General features: G+C 34.1%; 1 protein-coding gene across 1 annotated transcript; it reads left to right on the top strand.

Annotated features, from left to right (window-relative positions):
* Positions 1-14963: 14963 nt before the first annotated feature.
* Positions 14964-21017, top strand: LOC148850636 (uncharacterized). Its single transcript, XM_088944615.1, has 6 exons — positions 14964-15745; positions 17054-17138; positions 17374-17546; positions 19305-19332; positions 19499-19607; positions 20639-21017. Exons 1-6 carry the CDS (start codon positions 15518-15520, stop codon positions 20718-20720), a joined length of 705 nt encoding a protein of 234 aa, XP_088800741.1. The 5' UTR covers positions 14964-15517; the 3' UTR covers positions 20721-21017.
* Positions 21018-21350: the final 333 nt, after the last annotated feature.

Below are 21350 nucleotides of genomic sequence, written 5' to 3'. Positions count from 1 at the left end.
GAAATAACCGGAAAATAGATATTGTACAAGGTTAATATGGATCGTCGTCCGTTCAATAGTTCTCTGGTTGGTGTAGCTCAAACAAACACGCAGTGGTGGATCATAGACAATATTCACAGTCTTTGTCGTTAAGCTTCAACCCTACATTCCCAAATGTTAAACATGTGTGGAAAGGGTAAAATGGTCTTCAAACTGGATTAAAGGGCATTTTGACATATTGAAAAATTTAAATTATCACATGACGGATATAACAGATGGAATACTAACGGCACAGACCAATTTGACACCTTTTGAAAGCCTGTATAATATAATCATACATTTAAAAGTTCAGATACTAACTCGATGCTACCTAAAAAATTTAAGGTACTAAGGTGAAATTTTCTAGAGAGAGAAAGGGAAAGAGAGAATTATAGATTCCACAAAGAATACATGTGTTAGGGTAGGCTGATGACATGGCTTCCATTCAAATGATTGATGGTCTTTACGGTGTATGCCATCCATCCACCAAGACAACAATGCACGTTAATATTTTTATTTTTTATTTTTTAAGCAATGAAAGCAACTATGATTAATTGGCTAAAGGTTTTACTCAGTGTGCCGGGTTGAAGTACAAAATGCGAATAATTGGAATCGGAATCTCATTCCACCCGGAATTTGAATTGGTTATCCCGATTTCAAATTCAGGCCCATGTTCCTGCTAAAGCTAAACAAATGAATCTTAAAGCTGCGTTTGGAAATGGTGTTAAGGAAATAATAAACATTATAAATCATGATTCATGACACCTCGAATTCAGCCATTCAGGTGCGTGCAAAGTGGGACTGTATTTTCACTTTATTTTGCGCACTCTTCTCGTTTGACAAATAATGATGCAAAACATGTTTCCCGTAAATGAAAATACATAATTATTTATTTAGTTAAAATCAAAACAGTTTTTCACTCCTGGACAAATGTACAAAGTTACTTGAATCTTAATGAACATTTTCACAGTGTTTCCAGATGTATATAAATCAGATTATCAGAACCAAGTTGTGATAATGCACTGGCATTTACGTCCTTTTCAAATGCAGCCTAAATAAACAATCTATTTATGCAACTTTTGCCCCCATTGGCTTGGTGGGGACATAGACAAAAAATTGATGTACTCATATACCGTGGAATGTTGGCATTCCTAATATTTAATTGGGTAGTCACCTATTGGCTTGGTCAGGATTCCATTATCGATTTTCTTTAATGATAATTGGCTTCATGTGCTTGAGCTTTGAGTCGTTCTTTACACTCGAGCATCGTTTCAGAGCTGCAAGTTCACAGTATCCTCCACGTGAAAGGGATCGTCTTTATTCTCCTTTCCGTCTGCCATCCACACTATGAAATATGAATAGTGGGCGCTGCATTAATATATGTTCCAAGTTCCAACCTTCTACAATCGACCAGTTTTTTTAGGGAAAATTTTGTTGTATTTTAGTGTGACCTTTTTGAATTTTAAAATACGATAATTTAGTATCTAAATTTTTAAAATGTGTGAATCCACTATTTTTCATTAATAAATTTGCTAATTAGCTATTAAGTGAGATTTGAAAAGATATAAATATTCTTTGAATGTCATTTTTGTTTTGATTTTTTAAATATTGATAAAAAAAAAGAATGGCCACGTGTTAGTAAGCATTCTCGTGACCCCAACTTTCTTAAATAGAAGAGTCAAGGATTTGGGATTGTCCACTTTTTTTGTTAATATTTGGAAGGTTGATAAAGAGAATTAAATGACAATCGAAGGGCATTTGTCTTTTCAAATGTCACTTAACAACTGGTTAACAGAAAGTATCGGATTGACACATTTTAAAAGTTTGGATGATGAATTATAATATTTTAAAGTTCGGGAACCAAAGTGGCACCAGACCCAAAATATAGGGTACTAATTAGGAATTTCCCCTTTTTTATTTGTTCAATAGAACCTTGTTAAGGATTTGGATCAGACTAGACAATTGAATTGGAATATAGGAAATGGCAACCGTTTTAGGTTCAAATTCAATGAATTCGCATCAATACCTCATGGAGCATTGCCCATGTGGGTCTCATAATATATCCCAACCTGAGAACATCTCCCATGATACCTCATGGGTAGACCTGCTCATGGGCCGGGCTTTTACTCTCCATTAACAGAAATATGTTAGGCCCGAGCCCGAGCCTGGCCCGACCAACGGGCTTACAACTTGGGCCCAAGCCCGACCCTAATAAAAAGCCCGAAGCCCAACCTAATAAAAAAAATTAGAAATTTTCCCTATTCAATAATCAATATAAATTAGAATTTATTTACATTAAAAATATATATAAATTCAAATTTTATTTATATTAAAAAAAGAATATAAAGAAGGGAAAGAAGATGTGGAGAAGAAGAATTCAGTTAGAAAAAGAAGGGAAGGAGGTGAAAAAAAGAGGAGTATTCAACTAGGGTTTTTAGGTTTAGTTATAGGTCAGGCCGAGCTAGGCTCGGACTGGGCTATTTTGGCAAATCCTGAGTCCGGCTCGAATTTATTGCGGGCTGGGCTTTTTGTCCTGAGGTTAAGCCCGCGGGCCTATATACCTGTTCAAGCCTGTCCGGGAATCGGGCCACCCGACCCATAAACAGGTCTACTCATGGGGCAACACTTTTTATGAGCTAAACAGGTTAACCACTACTTGAAAAAAAGTAACCCATAAAGCATTTCCCTCTTTAGTCCATTATAACCATACAATGAAAAGTAATTCATCACTGAAATCATGATTTTCAAAACTATACTGGATCAGATGGTAGATCGGAAAAACTGATAACCGTTCAGCCCTTCGGGTTCATTTATACTATAAATTGCTAAATCCTAAAAAACTGTTAAAAATGCCAAAAACCATTGACTCAGGCGGTTGAACCGTTAAACCACAAAATGGTGCAGTGGGATCACTTTCAATAAGTGCATGGTCGCCACAAGCGAGTATGATGAGTTCCACAAAATGGTGAAACGATTTATAATGACGGGTGTCTTGGGAGCGAATGCTCAGGTTAGCTAATATATGTCGAGCATCTCAAAACACTCAAGTCTTCTACTCTCTCTCACTCTCCCTCTGATGTTTTATTTCTGCAACTTCCAAAAGCGATTTCGTTGTCATAGGGATACCATGATAGAGAATGTATGCAACTTCTTGCTTGCATATGTCAGGAAAGATCCTCTTCAAGCTGTAGACTTCAGAAAAATATTAAGGAATGAACTCTTTGGATTAGTTTTGAAACAAGTAAGATACTGGCTTTTGTTTTTTTTTTTGTTTTTTGCTTTCTTGTGTATGTTTTATTCAAAGAAAATAGAGAGGGCTAACACTGAAAACTGAAATGGGGGGAGGGGGATATTACTTATAGGCTCTGGGCAAGGATGTCGAACTGTCAAGAGAGGAGATCTTTGTAGTGTTAGTGGTGGATCCAATAATGGGTGCAATTGAGGTGGATTGGAGAGACTTCTTCCCATATCTAATATGGGTTTCTAAGAAGAGCATAGAAATGAAAATCCAACAAATGTATGTGCGCAGAAAATCAGTGGTAAAGGCCCTCGTTGAAGAAATGCTTTTTCTGTATTTCTCTCTCTCTCTCTCTCTCTCTCTCTCTCTCTATATATATATATATATATATTTTGTTTTCTGTATTTTATTTTTATATTTTTATGTATTCTGTACTTTATTATATTTGTATTTAGACAGTTTTATTTTCTGTATTTTATTTAATTTTATGCTATTTGTTATTATTTATAAATATATATTTTTTTTAATTGATCTATGATGTCACTGGTTGAACCATTGACCCAAACGGTTGAACCGATGAATCAGAAAATAGTCCCCTGACCAGTTCTGTTTCCGGGTCTTTTTTAAAAACCTCGACTGAAACCAATCATCCTACCACAAAAGGAAAAGGAAAAATAAAAACTGATAAAAGCAGAATTTGATCCCCAATTCTTTGCTACAATCAATCAAGTAATTTACGGATTTATAGGAGTTGGGATCTGCTTACTGCAAAATACATTTTAACATGATCTGACATCACACTGATACATGGTAGATAGGAGTGTCAAATGTATTAATTGTGGATTGGACTCCACCCAAATCAAAATCAATTTAGATAAATTGGACACATCAATAAGACATATTGAATTGGACCAATCAAGATTTAATGCCCAAACTCTAAAGTATTATTTGATTGGATTGAACCTGATCAATCCATAGTAAATTTGTATTGATTGGATTGGGTTGAATCAATATCTGATTCATTAAAAATACAGGTATTAATGGATCATGCTTGGATTGGAACCAATTTAAATTAAAACCAATTTTGAACATATTAAACGGTCTGGACATTAAATTAGATTAATCCAAAAGAATTGGACCTGGTCCATTTGTAATGGATTCATATTGAAGCGATTTGGATTAGACCAAATCGTTCCAATTGACACCCCTCAATGGTGGAGATCGGCTTCAATCAGTGCAGAGTCTGTTCGAACAGTGATCGAATAACCTTTACAGCTTTGCATCAAGAATATCTTTGTACTTTTGTTCTTTATTTCGTGGGAGATATTCCCAATGCAAGATTATAATGGTTGTTCAAATGGACTTTGCATTGACTCAATCCGGTTTCTCAATGGTAGGTCTAGATTAGGAACTAACAGCCCAAATTGATGGGTTAAACCAAACAAAACACGAATTGGGATCTGCTCCTCACACATGGCATTTCACACTGACCTCAGAGGCATATCTCCCACCATGCATTGGGAACATTTCTTGTAGTTGTACATTATTATTAGCAGGAGATGTTCCTAGATGCATAGTGAGATGTGCAGGTAAGATCCGTGTGAGGCGCCCTCAGTGTGAGTAGCAGATCGGATCTCACAAAACACATCATTTTAGATTCACAAGGCAAGGCAGAACAGAAACTAGGGTCCGGAGACACAGGATCCGTTACCACTATGGGACCATGACCAATCAGCTGCCCAGAACCCGCTTTTCAATATACGTTGGGTGGACCATTTAGATAACTGTAGACAAATTCTTCATTTAAACTGTTTGGAACCCTGCAACTGATGCATGAATGATATCTAGCTGATTTTATTTATTTATTTATTTATGTAGGTCCTATCTTGGGCGGATCCGTCTGGTATTGGATCCTGATCTTCAAGATCCGCTACACGATATGACGACAAGTTACGAGGGATCCATAACAATACCATCATCCCTGTTCTCCAATACCGGTTTTTTTCATTCTTTGGATGATTTAGGAAGTTGTGTCTCTGATGTGATTTTTTTTTGGTTGTGAGTTTAAAAAATGAATTAAATAATTTTTATGGAGAAAAGGAAGCTTCATTGCTTAAGGATTCAAAAAAACAAAATCAATAGAGAATTAGAGATCATCCGGTTTAACTACAAATTGATTCTTAAATAAAAATACAGAAACACGTGTTATTGATTGTGCATTTATTTTTTTGTCTAGCTCCACAAATACACAATAAGAAATGTCAATTTACTTTTTTGTTTTGAAACACGAAACGGAAAATGTATTCTTAAACCTCTGTTTTCTTTTCCATATTCTTTGAATCATAAAGCATCTATATTACTTGGATCAAATATATATATATATATATATATACAGCTCCAGAGCTTCTTTTTTGCTGTCTTTTTTTCTTTGATTTTTTAGTTGATGTGATAATTTCAAAAACAAATCAAAACAAATGTATTGATGCTTTTGGGCACCCCCATATATTCCTTTTTTTTTTCTTTTAAATCTATGTTGCTAGAAAGAATAGAATACCGGAAGAGCTTTACCAATCAACTCCTTACTGTGAATTTTGATAAATAACAATACCATTTGATTGGTTACCACTTAGATAGTGACTAATAAGTATTTGATAATGATATTAATAATATATCAAAAAAATTCTATAAATATGTATTTTTATTTTATTTTTATATGCTTTTTGTTTTTTATTATTAATCAAATTCATATTGCAATTTAAATAGAGGGAATTGAATGGTTATATTATTATTTTTATAATATATTATCTTTTTGGTGTTTTCCTGTTTATTTATCAAAAAATGTAAGATTTAAATAGAGTGAATTGAATGATATGAAAAATATTAGTTAAATTTACAATATAAACCTCACAATTAAATATGGACTAAATTCAAAAATGAGTATTTTAGTTAAAAGAAAGTTCCACAATCTTATTTATAGTTTTAATAATAGTGTAAATATAGAATTATAGATGTATTCAGTTTTTCTATATTTTTTGTGTAAAAATAATTCCAATATGTCAACACTTACGTTTTGTTTAATATGATAGTTAATTAATATTATACATGTGCCTGAAATTTTTTTTTGCATAATTTATGTATTTTTATTTTTATTTTATCAAATTTTATTATTTATTTATTATATTAAATGTTAATACATTTGACCTAAAAGTTTAACTATTGATCATTGCCAAATAATAAAAGAATTTCATTTTTGGTCAGTTCTAAAGTATGTATTTCATTTTCATTATCAATAAAACTAATTATTTTTGTTACACTTGTTTTTTTTTTTTAATTTGATTAATAAAAGTATCATAAATGTGTCTATTTTTTCTACACTTTTGTAATTTTGTATATTTATTTCTTTTTACAAATTTTATTACTTAACTATGACTTCATAGGTTTGTCAATTTGATTCGAATGGTTGAATTACTTAACCATCACTTGGATAAAGAATATTTTTGTTTTTTAGCTAGTTTTAAAATATATGGGTTTATATTGTTAAATATATTGACATGGATCTAATTAGGATTTAATAAGATAAAATAGGAGTTAATACATTTAAGTATTACTTAATGAAAGAGGATTAAATGAGGTGAAAAGTAATAATAAGAGTTACATTCTCAATGCTTACAATTAGAGATGTAATAAATAGAAAAAATATGGGAATTTTAGTAGTCATCAAAAGTTGGCATTAAAATTGTAATAAAATGACTTCCACCCCCTTTATCAAACAAATAAATAGAAGTTAATCTGGTTAAAAAAAACTTCCACTTTGCATCCACACTTTTATATATAGTATAGATCTTTTTTTTTCTTTTGTTTATTTATCAAAAAATGTAAGATTTAAATAGAGGGGATTAAATGAGGTGAAAGCAGTAGTTCAATTGACAATTAAAACCTTATAATTAAATAGGGACTAAATTTAAAAATGAGTATTTTAGTCAATGTTTTCAAAATCTGACCATATTGGATGGTAAAACCATTTTTGGCCTAGGAAATGGTCAAGTCATCGGTTCTATTTTGGCCATGAACTATCATTTTATAAAAAAAAAAAGAAAGAGAAAAAAAAACTGTTGAAATGGTCAAAAACTATTGATCCAGACAGTTTAACTGTTAAAACATTCAACCCGATTAACGATTCTCGGGTTGCTTTCAAACTAATTCCATTTTTTTTATTTTAAAATAGAAACTATAAAAAAAAAAAGACAAAAAAACTTTCATATCTCAAAGTCTTGTTTGATTATTCCCAATGGCCAAAATTACTTAGGTTTTTTAGTTATTCCATTTTGATTTTAAGTTTCCCCATTTATGTGATTCTTTTTAAGTTATAACAAAAAAAATGCAACTCTATCGACGAAGTTGAAGATTTGATGCAAGAGATGAGAGATCAAACACTGATCTTATATTAAAATCTCAGATACACAAATGAATCAAATGATTTGAGATTTGAGAAAGATTTAGAAAGAAGGGAGAGATGTAATAAGAGGGCAACCGGCGGTGTTGTGGCGACAGTTAAACCGTTGACTTAGAAACCGGAAGCCAAAGCGGTTCCATTTTTTTGGTTGGTTTTTAAAACATTGATTTTATCCAAAAGAAAGTTCCACAATCTTATTTATCTTTTTAATAGTAGTATAATATAGAATTATAGATGTGTTCAATTTTTCTATATTTGTTTTATTTTCTGTGTAAAAATAATTTTGATATGTCACACTTACTTTTTGTTTAATGTGATAATTAATTAATATTATACTTGTGACTGAATGTTTTTTTGGCAACATTTACGTATTTTTTTCATTTTTGTATTTTTATATTTTATTAATTTTTATCATTTATTTATGACATTAAATGTTAATACATTTGACCCAGAAGTTGAACTATTTATCTTTGCCAAATAGTAAAATAACTTCATTTTTATTATCAATAAAGATAATTCTTTTTATTACACTTTTTTTTTATTTGGCTAATAAAAGTATCATAAATGTGTAAATTTTTTTTACATTTTTTGTAATTTTCTATATTTATTTTTATGTTATAAATTTTGTTACCTAACTATGACCACATGTTTATCACTTTGATTCGAATGGTTGAATTGCTTAGTCATTGCTTGGATAAATAATATTTTTGTTTTTTAGCTAGTTCTAAAATATATGGGTTTACATTGTTAAAAATATTGACATAGATCTAACTATAACATTTATTGGTGAAAAATAACTTAAATATAGAATTTAATAAGATAAAATGGGAGTTAATAACTTTAAGTATAAGACTTAATGAGAGGGGATTAAATAAGGTGAAAGTAATAATTGAAGTTATATTTTCAACCCTTACAATTAGAAATTGATTAAATACACAGATTACAAATATGATCATTATAGTAGCTATTAAAGTTGACATTAAAGCTATAATAAAATGACTTTTATACCCTTTCTCAAACAAAAAAAATAGAGGATAATTTTAGTCCAAGAAAAGTTTCACACTTTTATATATAGTAGGGGTGTTCACGGGTCAGGTTGGGTTGGTTTATTGGGATTTTCCCACCCGACCCGAAACCGACCCACTGATAGGCCAAACCGACCTGGTCGGTTTGAGTCGAGTTGGGTTGGTTTTGGTTTTGCTTCTATACAAAAGGACACCTAATTGAATTCTAATTGTAATTGCCTAATGGGTTGCCTATTTGGTGTAAAAGATTATAGAAAGTTAGAAACTATGATAGATTGCCTATTCTAATTGTAATTGACTAATGGGCCTTATGGTTATAGTAGAAGACTAGTTATAGTTAAGTAGGAAACTACTCAAACTAGGAACTACCGAACTAGTAGAAGACTAGTTCAGTTCGGGTCGGGTTGGTTTCAGTTTTTACACAATAAAACCAAAACCGACCCGATATATCGGTTTATATATTTGCCCAACCCAAAACCGACAGGTACTGATGAAACCCGCTCGACTCGGGTTGGGTCGGTCTGGGTTGGTCGGTTTGGTCGGGTTGGGCATTCTTATGAACAGCCCTAATATATAGTATAGATTAATTGATTACATATTTTCTCCATATTAGAGCCGAACATTTTGTTAATGGCAAATTTCTTAAACTACCTTTATGGTTTAGTTAATTGATTAACAATACTCTTACTGTTTATATGTCTTAAGGTACTTCTATTGTTTCTAACAATTAACATAGGGGATGTTTGGAACTGTGGCCATTTTTCATAAAAATGGTGCCACGTCGAATCCACATAGGCATTTCAACAAACGCCCATATATATGAATGTTTGGTTCATGCGTTTATTGAAAAATCGAGCATGCCTCGTAAATCGGGACCCCACCAATGCATGAAACACCAATTGGTGAACCGTTTCCCCCAATGGTTGGCTGATGTGTATCCTATGTGGTACTTACCTGTTAGCACATACATGAAAAACAATGATGAAAATCACCTTGCCAAACAACATAGTGTTGCTCACTGCCTACGTGGCAAAAGTGTTTTTTTTTTTTTTTTTTTTTGTGAAAAATGGGTCTTGGAAGCATGGGCGTTTTTTCTTTAAAATCGGTCCCAGAAAACGCCAACGCTTCCAAACACCGTCATAGTTGATAAGTGCTAACGGAAAGAAACAAAATGTCAAAATTTCCCTCCACTATTCTTCCTTTCTTGCTCTCCATTCCTTGGGTGATTCCAACTTCAATTTGTCTCCAAAGTCCAATCTTTCAACCATGGAGAAGGCTTTTGATAAACTGCCCATGTTAGCAAACAGTTATGTTTCAGATTGTAAAAGAAAAACATTTAGAAAATGAAAAAAATAATTATATCTATGAAGAACAAAGAAAATCAACAAGTTTAACAGTTCTACTTTAGATTCACCTAACTCTAAGCTATAAACATGTGGTGCCACACTCCAAATCTCTAATGGTTAATTTCCATTAGTAGTGAGAATTGAGATACATGGAAATAGGAAAAAAGACACCAACCGAGGGCTGGCTCGTTGGTGTGTTAGCTGGTTTGTTCCAGCATTGACGTGGAATCAAATCCCACAACCAACACTTTGGGAAGAAAAAAGGGGTCAAGTGGAAGTTATTAATGGAGCATAGCACCTAATAAAAAAAAAAGAAAAAAAAAACAAAGGAAACAGAATAAAGACAAAACAACTTCACCAAGATCACAATCACATCTCTCTTCAACTACTCCACTTTTAATATTAAATAGATTACTTTTGCACTAAACCCTACCTCTCAACTAGGGGCGTCCACAGTTCGGTTACTGAACCATGGGCATATTTTGCAAACCGAACTGTATCACTAGTTTTTGTATCAATCTGAACCAAAACAAGCGATTAATCGGTTCAACAATTAATTGGTCTTCGATTTTTTTTTTTCATTTTTATTAAAAAAATGTTTTCTATCTAAAATGAGAAAAATAACAAAAGAAAAAAACGTGATTCAAGCCGAATAGGCATCATTCGACATTCAAATAAGAGACACTCATGTTTTAAACAAATTTTATATCAATTATTTTAATTAAAAAAATCATTTACCTGCAAGTCTACCACTGCTGAAGGGAGAAGAAAAACAAAGCCCAAAGATTCAGATTAAGAGAATGAGAAGAATGGGGGAGAAAGAGAACTAGACGACGGTGATGGCGTCAGGGGAGAAATAGAACCGATGACTAGAGAGGAGAAATGGTTCAGTCATGCTTGATGAAAAGAAAGAAGACTAGAAAAGGGTAGAGGTGATGGCGATGGGGAAGAAATAGATAACTGGCGGACTGGACGATGGCGATGAAGGAGATGAAAGAAGAGGCGACAACGATGACGATGGGAGAGGAGCGAGGACTTACTTGCTACTAGGGTTTCTGGTGAGTGGCTTATGCCGTTCAAACTTCAAACAAGAAGAAAGAATTCAAGAGGGGTTTTGTTTTGGGGTCCAAATGAATGAAAAAATACACTTTTTTTTTGGGCTTGGGCCGAGAGAGAGGGGCACTGGGGTGGGGAAACATATTAAAATGAAATAAAAATATATAATACATAAAAACCGGTCAGTTCAGTTAATCGCCGGTTTTTTTATAGGTTAATCGAAAACCGAACCGATCCTTCGGTTTTTTTAAAAAACCAAATTGAAACCGAACCGACCAATTCGGTTAACTGGACTTTTCATATCAATTTCTTTGGTTTGAACTAGTTTTTCGGTTTCTTATGGACACCCCTACTTTCAACCGTTTAATTTAAATCTTTCTCTTGGAAACCCCACCTTTTTGTTCTTTTTTCCTACAACAATGAACAAGACCTCGCTTGCTCGATTGCACTTTCTTCCAATCGAACCTTCATCTCAACCTCTCTCTCTCTCTCTCATTGTTACCACTGTTGCAACATAGTGCCCTAGTTGTCTCTATTTTAGACTAGACCAACCTTGTTTGCAGACATTAGTCAGTAACGACTCTTGAGTTTCTATTTGACTCTCAGAGTATCGAGCAAGTATTCGGTGAGAATGATGTCATACACAGAAGAAGAAGAAGAAGAAGAAGCTGATACGTCCATGCTCGCTAGGTTAAACCCTCAAATCCAACATACGGTACCAAAGATCGAAGATTTTCTTGGTGGCCATTCTCCATTTCTCAGAGACCCTCTCTCTATTCGGTGTATCTCCTCCATTCTTTGAAACGTCAGATCTGTAAACCAACATAGTAGTCCTGTTTATGGCTGATGATTTTTACTTGGTTTATAGAATAGGGACGGGGTAATATTGGGCTTTAAAAAATTTTATAATTCACATGGTGCCACATGTGCACTAATTTTGATGGAACATTAACGGATGCTAACATCAAGGATACAGTGAGTCAATTGTCAAAAACAATTGGGGTGATTTAATAAATCTATCTTTTTTTTAACATTTTGGCATTAAGTTCAGACCATTCCATATTTTTTATAATCTAGACTAAAAGGCCACATTAAAGTGTTTTTATCATGGGTTAATCTTTGATGCCAACTAGGTATGATATAAGAAGAACTCTGACCAATCAAAACCCTATTGTATCTTTGATGAATGTCACCTAATTGGTTACCACTTTGATTGATTGTAAATCTTTCTATTATCATGGTAGAACCTTTTTGTCAGTTTCTTTTGGTAAAATTTTCTAACATTTAACATGTCTATTTTAAACCACCTTCTTCTTCTACCAATAATAAGGAGCATATCCCTTTTTATCACAAATTGGATGTATCCCATGAAATTAGATTGGTTAAGACTTTTATAATATCGGTTGATTGGTTGTAAATGTTTCTGGTATCAAGGAAAGACCCTTTTGTCATTTTCTTTTGGTAAAATCTTTAACATTTAACATGTGTATTTTTAACCTTTTCCTTTTTTTTTTTCTCCTTTACCAATGATTTACCAATGATAAGGAATGTATACCCCTTTTCTGAAATTACTCCACTTTAATTTTTTCAACTCATTTTTATTTAAATTATTTCAAAACCCTATTTTTAAAAATTGACAACCAACAATGTCAATAACCCACGAGCTCTGTGTAGCATGACCAGTGGGTATCACATGCATCCTGACTAGGGGTGCAACCAAGCAGAGTCAGACTGAACTTATCTATGCTTGGCTTGGTCAAGCTAAAATGTTATTAAGTTGGAGTTCGAAAGCTCAGAAAATAAATACATATTTATATTTTATAAATATATATTATAATATATACTATATTTTTTATATTATATATAGAATATAAAAATGTATTTTACATAAAAATATATTTTTATAATATATATTATAAAATATGTTTTTATGTATATATTACTCGAGCCATGTTAATGAGCTTTCAAGCTGAACATTTTATTAGTCGAACTCGGATTTAAATAACTAACCAAGCTTACTTTAAAGATTTAAACTTGATTAGAATCAAACTTAAACCGAGCCTAATTGAATTTGAGACCAAACTATATTTGTTTAATTGTAACCATAATCCTGGTTTGATTATAACCATAATCCTAACTTATCCCCACCCTTGATTTCATTGTAATGTGTACTATGTGCTTGGCGCCAAAAAGAAAATAATATCAAATCAAAACAAGAATGTCTTATAACTCAAATTAATTTGGTAGAATTGTGAGGTTCAATTGGATCACGGTTCAGATGCAATAGTCTTTTACCAGACGACATGCATCATATGAATGGAATATTGGAATGCTCTCGGGCCAGAAGCAGATATGCTGTGATTAGGACTTAGGAGGCTTAAATTAGGCTGTCAATGGGTCTGAATTATTATTTTTTTGATGGAATCAATTCAATGGGTCTGATTCAGATCATACATGATTGATTTAAATTCAATCACATTAAAATTTGAATTCAAGTATAATCTTTTCATCGAATTGAAAGATTGGTATTGATTTGATTCATACATATTAATGAATTAAATAAAAAAAAATCTGAATATTAAGCATTATATTCAACGAAATGAACTAGAAATAACTTCAATATTGCTTTATGAAGTAAAAAATAGCCTTAAGTTGGTTGATTCTATTGGCTTTGCACTCTACTCCACCCAACCCATGAAAGGCAGCACCACCAAAACCTTATGGCTGTGTTTGGTTTGAAAGAAAAAGGAAGGGAAAGTCATTCATTTTCTTTCAAACCAAACACACAACCTATACTAAATTATTAATCAGATCAGTTTGTTACAGGGCCCACCACACCACTCGCCATCCCTGCATTTACTTGGCCTGTGGGATGATTTCACTCTGGTATCTGGAAAGTGGAAAGTAATGTTATACCAGAAAAATGAAAAGAAATAAATGATTTTTAAATCAATTTATGTATAAATACACAGCTAAAATAAATGAAAAAAAACAAATATATACAATAAATACAACTGTTCGTCAGATTTCAGAAACTATCAGTCCAACGACGAGTTTGTACAACTCTTTTGTTTTGTAGTGTGTTTTTTCATGAATTCCACTGTTTTGGAGAATAATCCAAGCGTTTCATAAATTGATTGATACATTTAGTAGCAATCTACATCTATTATTATTATTATTATTATTATTTGTTCTTATCTGTTGTTAAGAATAATGTCCCTGATTGGACCAATTAATCTAAGGAATGAAAACTGATTCTGAGTCTTCTTTATCAAAAGAGAAAAAAAAGAAAAACACTGGAGTCCAATTCCAAAATTTCCAAATTTCCAATTGTATTGCCCATGTTTCACTCATGCAAGTGTGCAACATGTCAGTGAAGGAGTGGGCCTACAACTGAATGAAATACGTGATAGGCCCATGGCGATGAGCCCATGGCATTCCTTTGATCACACTAAAAGGACCACTTGTTCTCTTTGTTTTTAGCAACCCCTCACCAGTTACCTTCTTTGATTCTGATCTTACTGCCCTACACACCATGCATGGCCCACTCGTCTCGCAATTATATGCTGGGACCCACCAGTGTATATTGATCAATCAAGGTGACATCTTTGATTGAACGGCCATGACTCGTTGATCAAATTGAACTTTGACCTAGGGCTTCCATTTATACTGAACAAGTCCATCCTGTTCGTCCAATTTCATCATGTTAAAAAAGAGGAAGGGGTAATTTCGATATTCTCTCATAATCCAGGGTCGTTAACGGAGTACGAAGTACGAACGACGACGGCTTGTGCAACCGTTCAATATTGTCGCCGAAGCATGAAGATGAAGTTCTGTTTACCAGGGAAAAGGCATCGGTAATGGGACGTCGCGCCTTGCACGACTGACCATAAAGGGAAGGATGGGTCAACATTGTAAAAAACAAACAGGTGAAGGTTTACTTGATGGCGTTGAATTGGAATATTCAGATGATCTTACTCTGAGATGGATCTCTAAATCCAATCCGACGGTAGATAAAGCATAGCTTAATTCAGAAGCTCAGAAAAGTTATGTTAGCTAATCCACAAAATCATATACGCAATATTATATGGTATTATGGTTACTTGGATTATAAATCTTTCAAGTTTTTAGTTTTTATCTCTCGTCGACCTGGTTCGGCGAATGGTCATCGAATCGAATGTTGGAGGAAGCTGCTGAAGCGAGAGGAGAACAAAAACAAACGCAGTCATCGAGGAGACAGACGCAGAGACAACCCCAGAGAAAGAAGGAAGGGGAGAGAGAGAGAGAGAGATTATGTCAGATAAGATTTTTTCGTAATTGAGTTGTGTGAAGGGCTTGGTGTTGATAATCAAGGGAGACTGTATAATTTTCTATTTCGGTCATGGAGGTCGAGGTTTCTGGTTCGAAACCTTTGGCGATTGAAGGCTCTAGAACGAGGGATAGAGAGCAAATTCGCGTGAAGAGGCAAACCTTGCAAACTGTGCTCGATCAATGTCAGAGAGCTCTTGAATTACTGAAGAACGCCGGCGATGAAGATATAGGCGTTGAATTGGAGGAGGAGACGGATGAGGAATCTTCGTCTCAGTGTGGTGATTCTGAAACGGCTGAGGTATGGTTGCAATTAACAGTTATCTTTTGTTTATTGTTGGTCATTTCTATCGACTTATGTGTGGGTCGAGTCTAGGGTTTCATGGCGCGTAACTTCATTCACCCGATTACATGTAAGTTCATTTGATTTGTTTTAGGCGAATTAGCACGGAATTTGCATCTTTTGGATGCTTATCCAGTCAGCTGTAGAAAGAATCAATTTCGGGAAATTTTCTACTGATCCTGCTGTTCAATATCTTTAAATCTATGAATATGAGTCTTCACTCTCAGAAAATTCGGTTATACTTGGATGTCATTGTTGTTTGGCAGGAGTTCTTGTAAAATAACGTTTCAAGCTATCATGTAGAGTAATTAAGTTCGTTTGTTTTCCTATACATGTCAATGAATATTTTTCTGTGTAGTAATTGTACTAAGAAGTGTCTCAAGCATTTTGAAACAACTCCAGTATTTATTGCCATTTGCTAGTTACTAGTTAGTCGTTCTCAGGATGATGTGGATTTGGTTGCTTCTAAATAAATACGGCGTGATGGCTATGGAGAAATAATGAGCATATCACGCATAAATTCCTAAGACTGAAACATTTATGTGGCTGGTCTTCCTCGATAAAGTTCTTACTTCGAATCATCTCAATCAGGGGAAATGTTTAACATCCTTTTGTTAGTTGCTTCTTTATTTGGTCAATGTGGGAAATTTTTAGCTCTATTTTAGCTCCGGCTGGGCAGCATTCCTTCAGTTGGGGTCATTATTTCTTCTTGGTCCTTAGTCTCTAGAATTGTGTATGGCCTTTCTTGGTTGCCATGCCCTTTGACACCATCTTGTCAGAGATTGAATCATGCATAGTGTATATGTTTGACAAGTGACAACCATCATTTTTGAAGGCATTATTAAATTTCCCAATTGGGTTTTATTGAGATAACACTTCAGCGCTATATGGTGTAATTTGTGCCATAAGAGTTTGAAGATTGGACTCCCTTCTGTCATGGTCTATCATGTATGGTATGAGGATAGGCTCTTAAATTTAAGCGTTGCATCCAATGTCAGCATTAGGGACAAGGAAATAGTTTTGTTGAGCATGTTTAATCAGAGTTGGTGTTGAATAATCAGAAGGCAGAGATATGTTAAGAATCATATAGCTTTTATTTAATGGTGTGATTATGAATGGTTATAATATTTTTCTCATCATTTTTAGGCATTCCACTGAAGCAATATATTCATACTAATGGTATCTGTTATGCTTCTGTTAGTAGTTTGTTTCAAATGGTTACTGATTTAAAATTGAAAATTAAGATTCTTTCTTCTTCATATGCAGCTATGTGATCTTCTGAAATCTAGACTTGACTCCCCAAACTTCCTTGAAAAGCTGGAAAATGCCCAAGTTCCACAAAATATGGCTGGTATGCATCTAAGAATGGTTTATTCCCTGGTATGCTAGATTATGGAATTTTAATTATATACCCCTTTTCTTCAGAAGATATCTAACTGGAAAATATGTAAACTTTCTATGTCCATGTTCACATTTGAATGACTTGAGTATTTTGGATAACTATGTTGTGCTGCTTTTCTGTTGCACTATTTTATGATCTATTATTAGTGGTAAGTGCTAAAAGGGCTCTATTTGTATTGTTACAGAAGAAGGTAACTCTTGGGATCTGGTCAGTGAAAATGATCTATGGGAAGGTGGAAATGTTAATGGAGATATTGAATTGGAACACGAAGGTTATGTTCTTGTTAGGCAAGAAGATATTGTAGAGGGCATTGCATGTTTCATGGCTGCATATTTGTTGTCTCTAAAACAAACTAAAGTATGTGAAGGTTCTTCTTTTGTTCTTGGTAGAGTTTCTTTTAAATATTTGTTTGAGTTCATATTGTAAATAGTAAAAGGATTGCAATTTTGTCCATTGTATTTGAATTGACATCTAGCTATCTTTATGATTGGTTGGATATCATTGGAAGTGACTAATCCTTTAGTATTATTGTCTAGCAACATGCTTCATACTTCTCTTTCTTTATGTGCACACTTATTTGTTTTGAGTTTACAACTTAGCTGCTTAGAATTGGAGGTTTTTCCTGCTATGAAAATCATCACATATTAGTTTGTCTACCTGGATGGATTCATGTGATGTTATTAAGGATGCTACTAGGATATATATGCAATCGTTAAATATTAACATATCCAGTAATCTATGTGTCTGGATGTAAGGGCCATTTATGTTTTATATCTTTAACAGAAGAAAACTATTAATGAAAAAAGAATTTAAAAACAAAAATTTTATTAAAAATGCTAGAGGTAGAAATGGAAGTAGTGTATGATTTTTCTAATGCAGTATCTCTCCTCAGGTGATACATTTTGCTTCACCAACCATTCTCCAGCCCCCTCGGTGAAAACTTCATTCCCTATTCTCAAACCTTCCAGGGTACACCTTTTCTAATTCCTCTCCTACCACAAAATCTGTCACAGCCTTCTTCCCAACTTATAAACCTATTCAGATATTCCTTTGTTCCTGCCCAGTCCACTCTGTACCAATTTCCCTCCTTCAGCACCTTTTAGGGGCTTCTTGTCTGGATTGTTGAAGCACCTCAAGATGAGAAACTGTTTCCTCCAAATTACATGACACCACTATCTATACTGTGATGGAAAGGTTTCTACTCTCACTAATAATTACCGAGATCATACTTACAGAGGAGGTAAAGGAAAATATCCCTCAAAGATTGGAGAATTGCATTATAGGGATATTCTTGGTCTGGTGGAATTTGTTGTGGGATTGGTTTAGGTGTGCAGGAAGAAGTTCAGATGCTTCTGCTTTCTAATTCCCTTTGCCATTAGACTGTACCTTTGACATACATATACTTGTACACACATTATACATATTTTTATGTATATTATATTTCTTTTATTTTTTACAATTGATATTTTATTAACATGGTTTCCTAAGGGTGAAGCTTGTCTACCTCTTTTGTACAATATTGTGGATCATTTTCATAGTTTGAGGATCTGTGTAATTCTTCTTTAAATTGTAGTTTCATTGGTGCACCATATCCTTGTTAAGAGTAAGCATTAGAAGTTCAAACCACAGAACTCTAACGGAAAAGTATTATGAACAAAAAACTAACATAAACTATATATTTTTTGCCTTGTTACTTGCCCTTTTCACCCAAGCTTCAGTCCTCCATTTTGTGAGGTTCAATAAATGGGCTGTTAGCAACAAAATTTGATGTTTGGATATTAAACATCTGAGGGTGAGCCATGATGCAACGGTTGGGTTGTTCCACTGCGACCTGGGTGATCAGGGTTCAAATCTTGGAAGCAACCTCTCTGTATGTGCACAGGGGTAAGGCTGTGTACATCTGTCCCTTCCCAGACCCCGCATTGGCAGGAGCCTCGTGAACTGGGCTTCCCTTTTATATTAAACATCTGCTTTTTGATTAATATAATCTGCTATCAATCTCTTGAACTAAAGTTGGTTTGGAGGCTGGGAAATACAAACTAAGGTTTTTGGTCTAGTTTTCCTGTTGGAGAAGATTGATAGTGTGAGACTTGATATACTGTGTTTGTTTTGCAGGATTTGACTCCAAATCAACTCCAAGAAGGTTAATTTGATTTTCTTCTTTCCAGAATGTTTGTGATGATTACCCAAGGAAGAGTTAAATGCCAATGGAGTTTGTTACTGTTATTCAAATTTTCATACATCTAATACTAGTTGGTTTTGCATTATACTGGAAAAAAATTCTGACATTGTCTTGTTTTTCTCTTCAGCCCTGAGTAAAACATTCTCTGTGAAAAAGAAAAAGGGGAAGCTTCGAAAGGCATGGGATGGAAGCAAAGTTATTTATAATGTAGCATCTTGGGGTGCAACTGCCATTGGGTAAGTTGCATTTAGTTCATTTTATGTACTTGTATAATTGATTTATTTAGTTCAAATCAGCCCTAGACTAGATGTTGTGGCTGGTCTTGTGAACGAACTGAACTGATTGTAATTTGCTGTTCTTTTGTATAATTGATTGAGTGCCTTAATTGGATTTTAAGGATATTTATGGTAATTCATTGTTGAGAAGTCTTAAGTAGTATGTTATCTTTCCATTTTTGCAAAAATGTTGTTGCTGTATAAAGTTATCTCATTCATTAAGGCTGCTATTGTTGAGGAATCTTAGAAAGTAGTCTGCCAAGGCTGTTATTAGGCAGGCAAGTTAGTGGATAGTGGTCAGCCTCTAGAGGCTGAACGCAACATTTTATCCAAGGTATTGTTTACTCTCTAGGGGCCATTACTTGGTGTAATGATAACGCAGGTTCTTTGATAAAAAAGGGGTAACGCAGGTTTAAAGTCTGTGAGCAGGGCACTATGTCCAAAAAAATGCTAAAGGTTAGGACTGTATCCAGTCTATCCATCCCAAAACCCCAGAAAGCTGGGACCAACATTGGGTAATGGGCCTAATGACCCGTTTTTTATTGTGTACATATCCTATTTGAAATGAATGAATTTTCATTCAATTTTGGTGGAAGGGCTAAGCTTTACCCGGTGAATCATTCAACATCATCCTACCTGAAGGAAGCCAAAAGAAAGGGGGGAAATCGTAAAAGAAGACGGGGCATTTTTGGTGCTAGTGCTAGACTGCTTGTCATCTATCAAACGTGCATATTTAATTGTGTAGATTTCAGTCCTGGAGATATATATTTTTTCTTATTTTAATAATGTTTGAATTTAATAGTGCAAGCCAAGTGCTTCATCAGATCCCCATGACTTTAACTTGCGCATTTTGTCTTCATTATAACTGTGCCTGAAATCTTTGCAACATATATGCAGACACAACCTCATGGCTTCATCCAAGTTTGCAGCACTTTATATCATGCAGGTTTACTGACCTCTGTGCCTTTCTTTTTGAATCTTTGGTTGCATAGGATATATCAAAATCCAGCACTATTTAGAGCCGCTTCAGTGGCGTTTTGGACCTCCTGCGGTGTTATATCAAAGCTTTTCTAAATTGTATGGCGCAACTTTGGAGAAAGCCTGAAGTTTACTGTTGTGTTCCATTAAGTTGTCTAAAAGCTGAAGCTGGGTAACTGCAAAATTTGTTACGCATAGCGGTGATCTGGGTTACAAGTTAATTTATTGCCACCATGTTGTCGTGTCACTGTATATATTTCCATTTACTAAATCTTTTTCTTGTTCGGTTATCAATTTGGATCACCCAATTGTATTGAGTTGACTAGATCTCAGTATCCAGCCAATCGTTAGTGATTGTGCTAAGCCAAATTGACTGGTGTGCTTTGATGGGAACTGCTCCACAGCATTGTATTTAGTATTTTATTCCGGCAATGGTCCATTACTTCAACACCCTAATCTAGGGCTTTATAACCAAACTTTGTCCCAACTCCGAATCATATGGAGTTGGTTACATTAGTCCTGTTCCACCAGTGAATGCCACGTTCATTGTTAAATTATGGACCCTTGGATGATATCCTGCCAAAATAAAAAACACTTGGGGCTTTGAAATGGCCGACAATTGCCATTCGATTTGACTGGTAGGGTTCGACTATGATACCGGAAAAAACTGTAAACCAATTAACCGGTATTATAGAAGTGGTAACCAATCAGGTGATGCTCATCAAA

This window comes from Nelumbo lutea, chromosome 5 (genome assembly GCF_056320005.1).
Source record: "Nelumbo lutea isolate HS-2025 chromosome 5, American lotus-T2T, whole genome shotgun sequence".
NCBI lineage: Eukaryota > Viridiplantae > Streptophyta > Magnoliopsida > Proteales > Nelumbonaceae > Nelumbo > Nelumbo lutea.
The sequence above is the reverse complement of the archived record's forward strand: the minus strand, read 5'-3'. Positions and strand labels throughout refer to the sequence as shown.

Coding starts and splice junctions, on each gene's coding strand:
- LOC148850636 (XM_088944615.1), top strand. CDS start 15,518: ATGGAGGTCGAGGTTTCTGGTTCGAAACCTTTGGCGATTGAAGGCTCT. Junction 17,547..19,304: donor TGTCTCTAAAACAAACTAAA/GTATGTGAAGGT, acceptor TTTGTTTTGCAG/GATTTGACTCCAAATCAACT. Junction 19,608..20,638: donor TGGGGTGCAACTGCCATTGG/GTAAGTTGCATT, acceptor TTGGTTGCATAG/GATATATCAAAATCCAGCAC.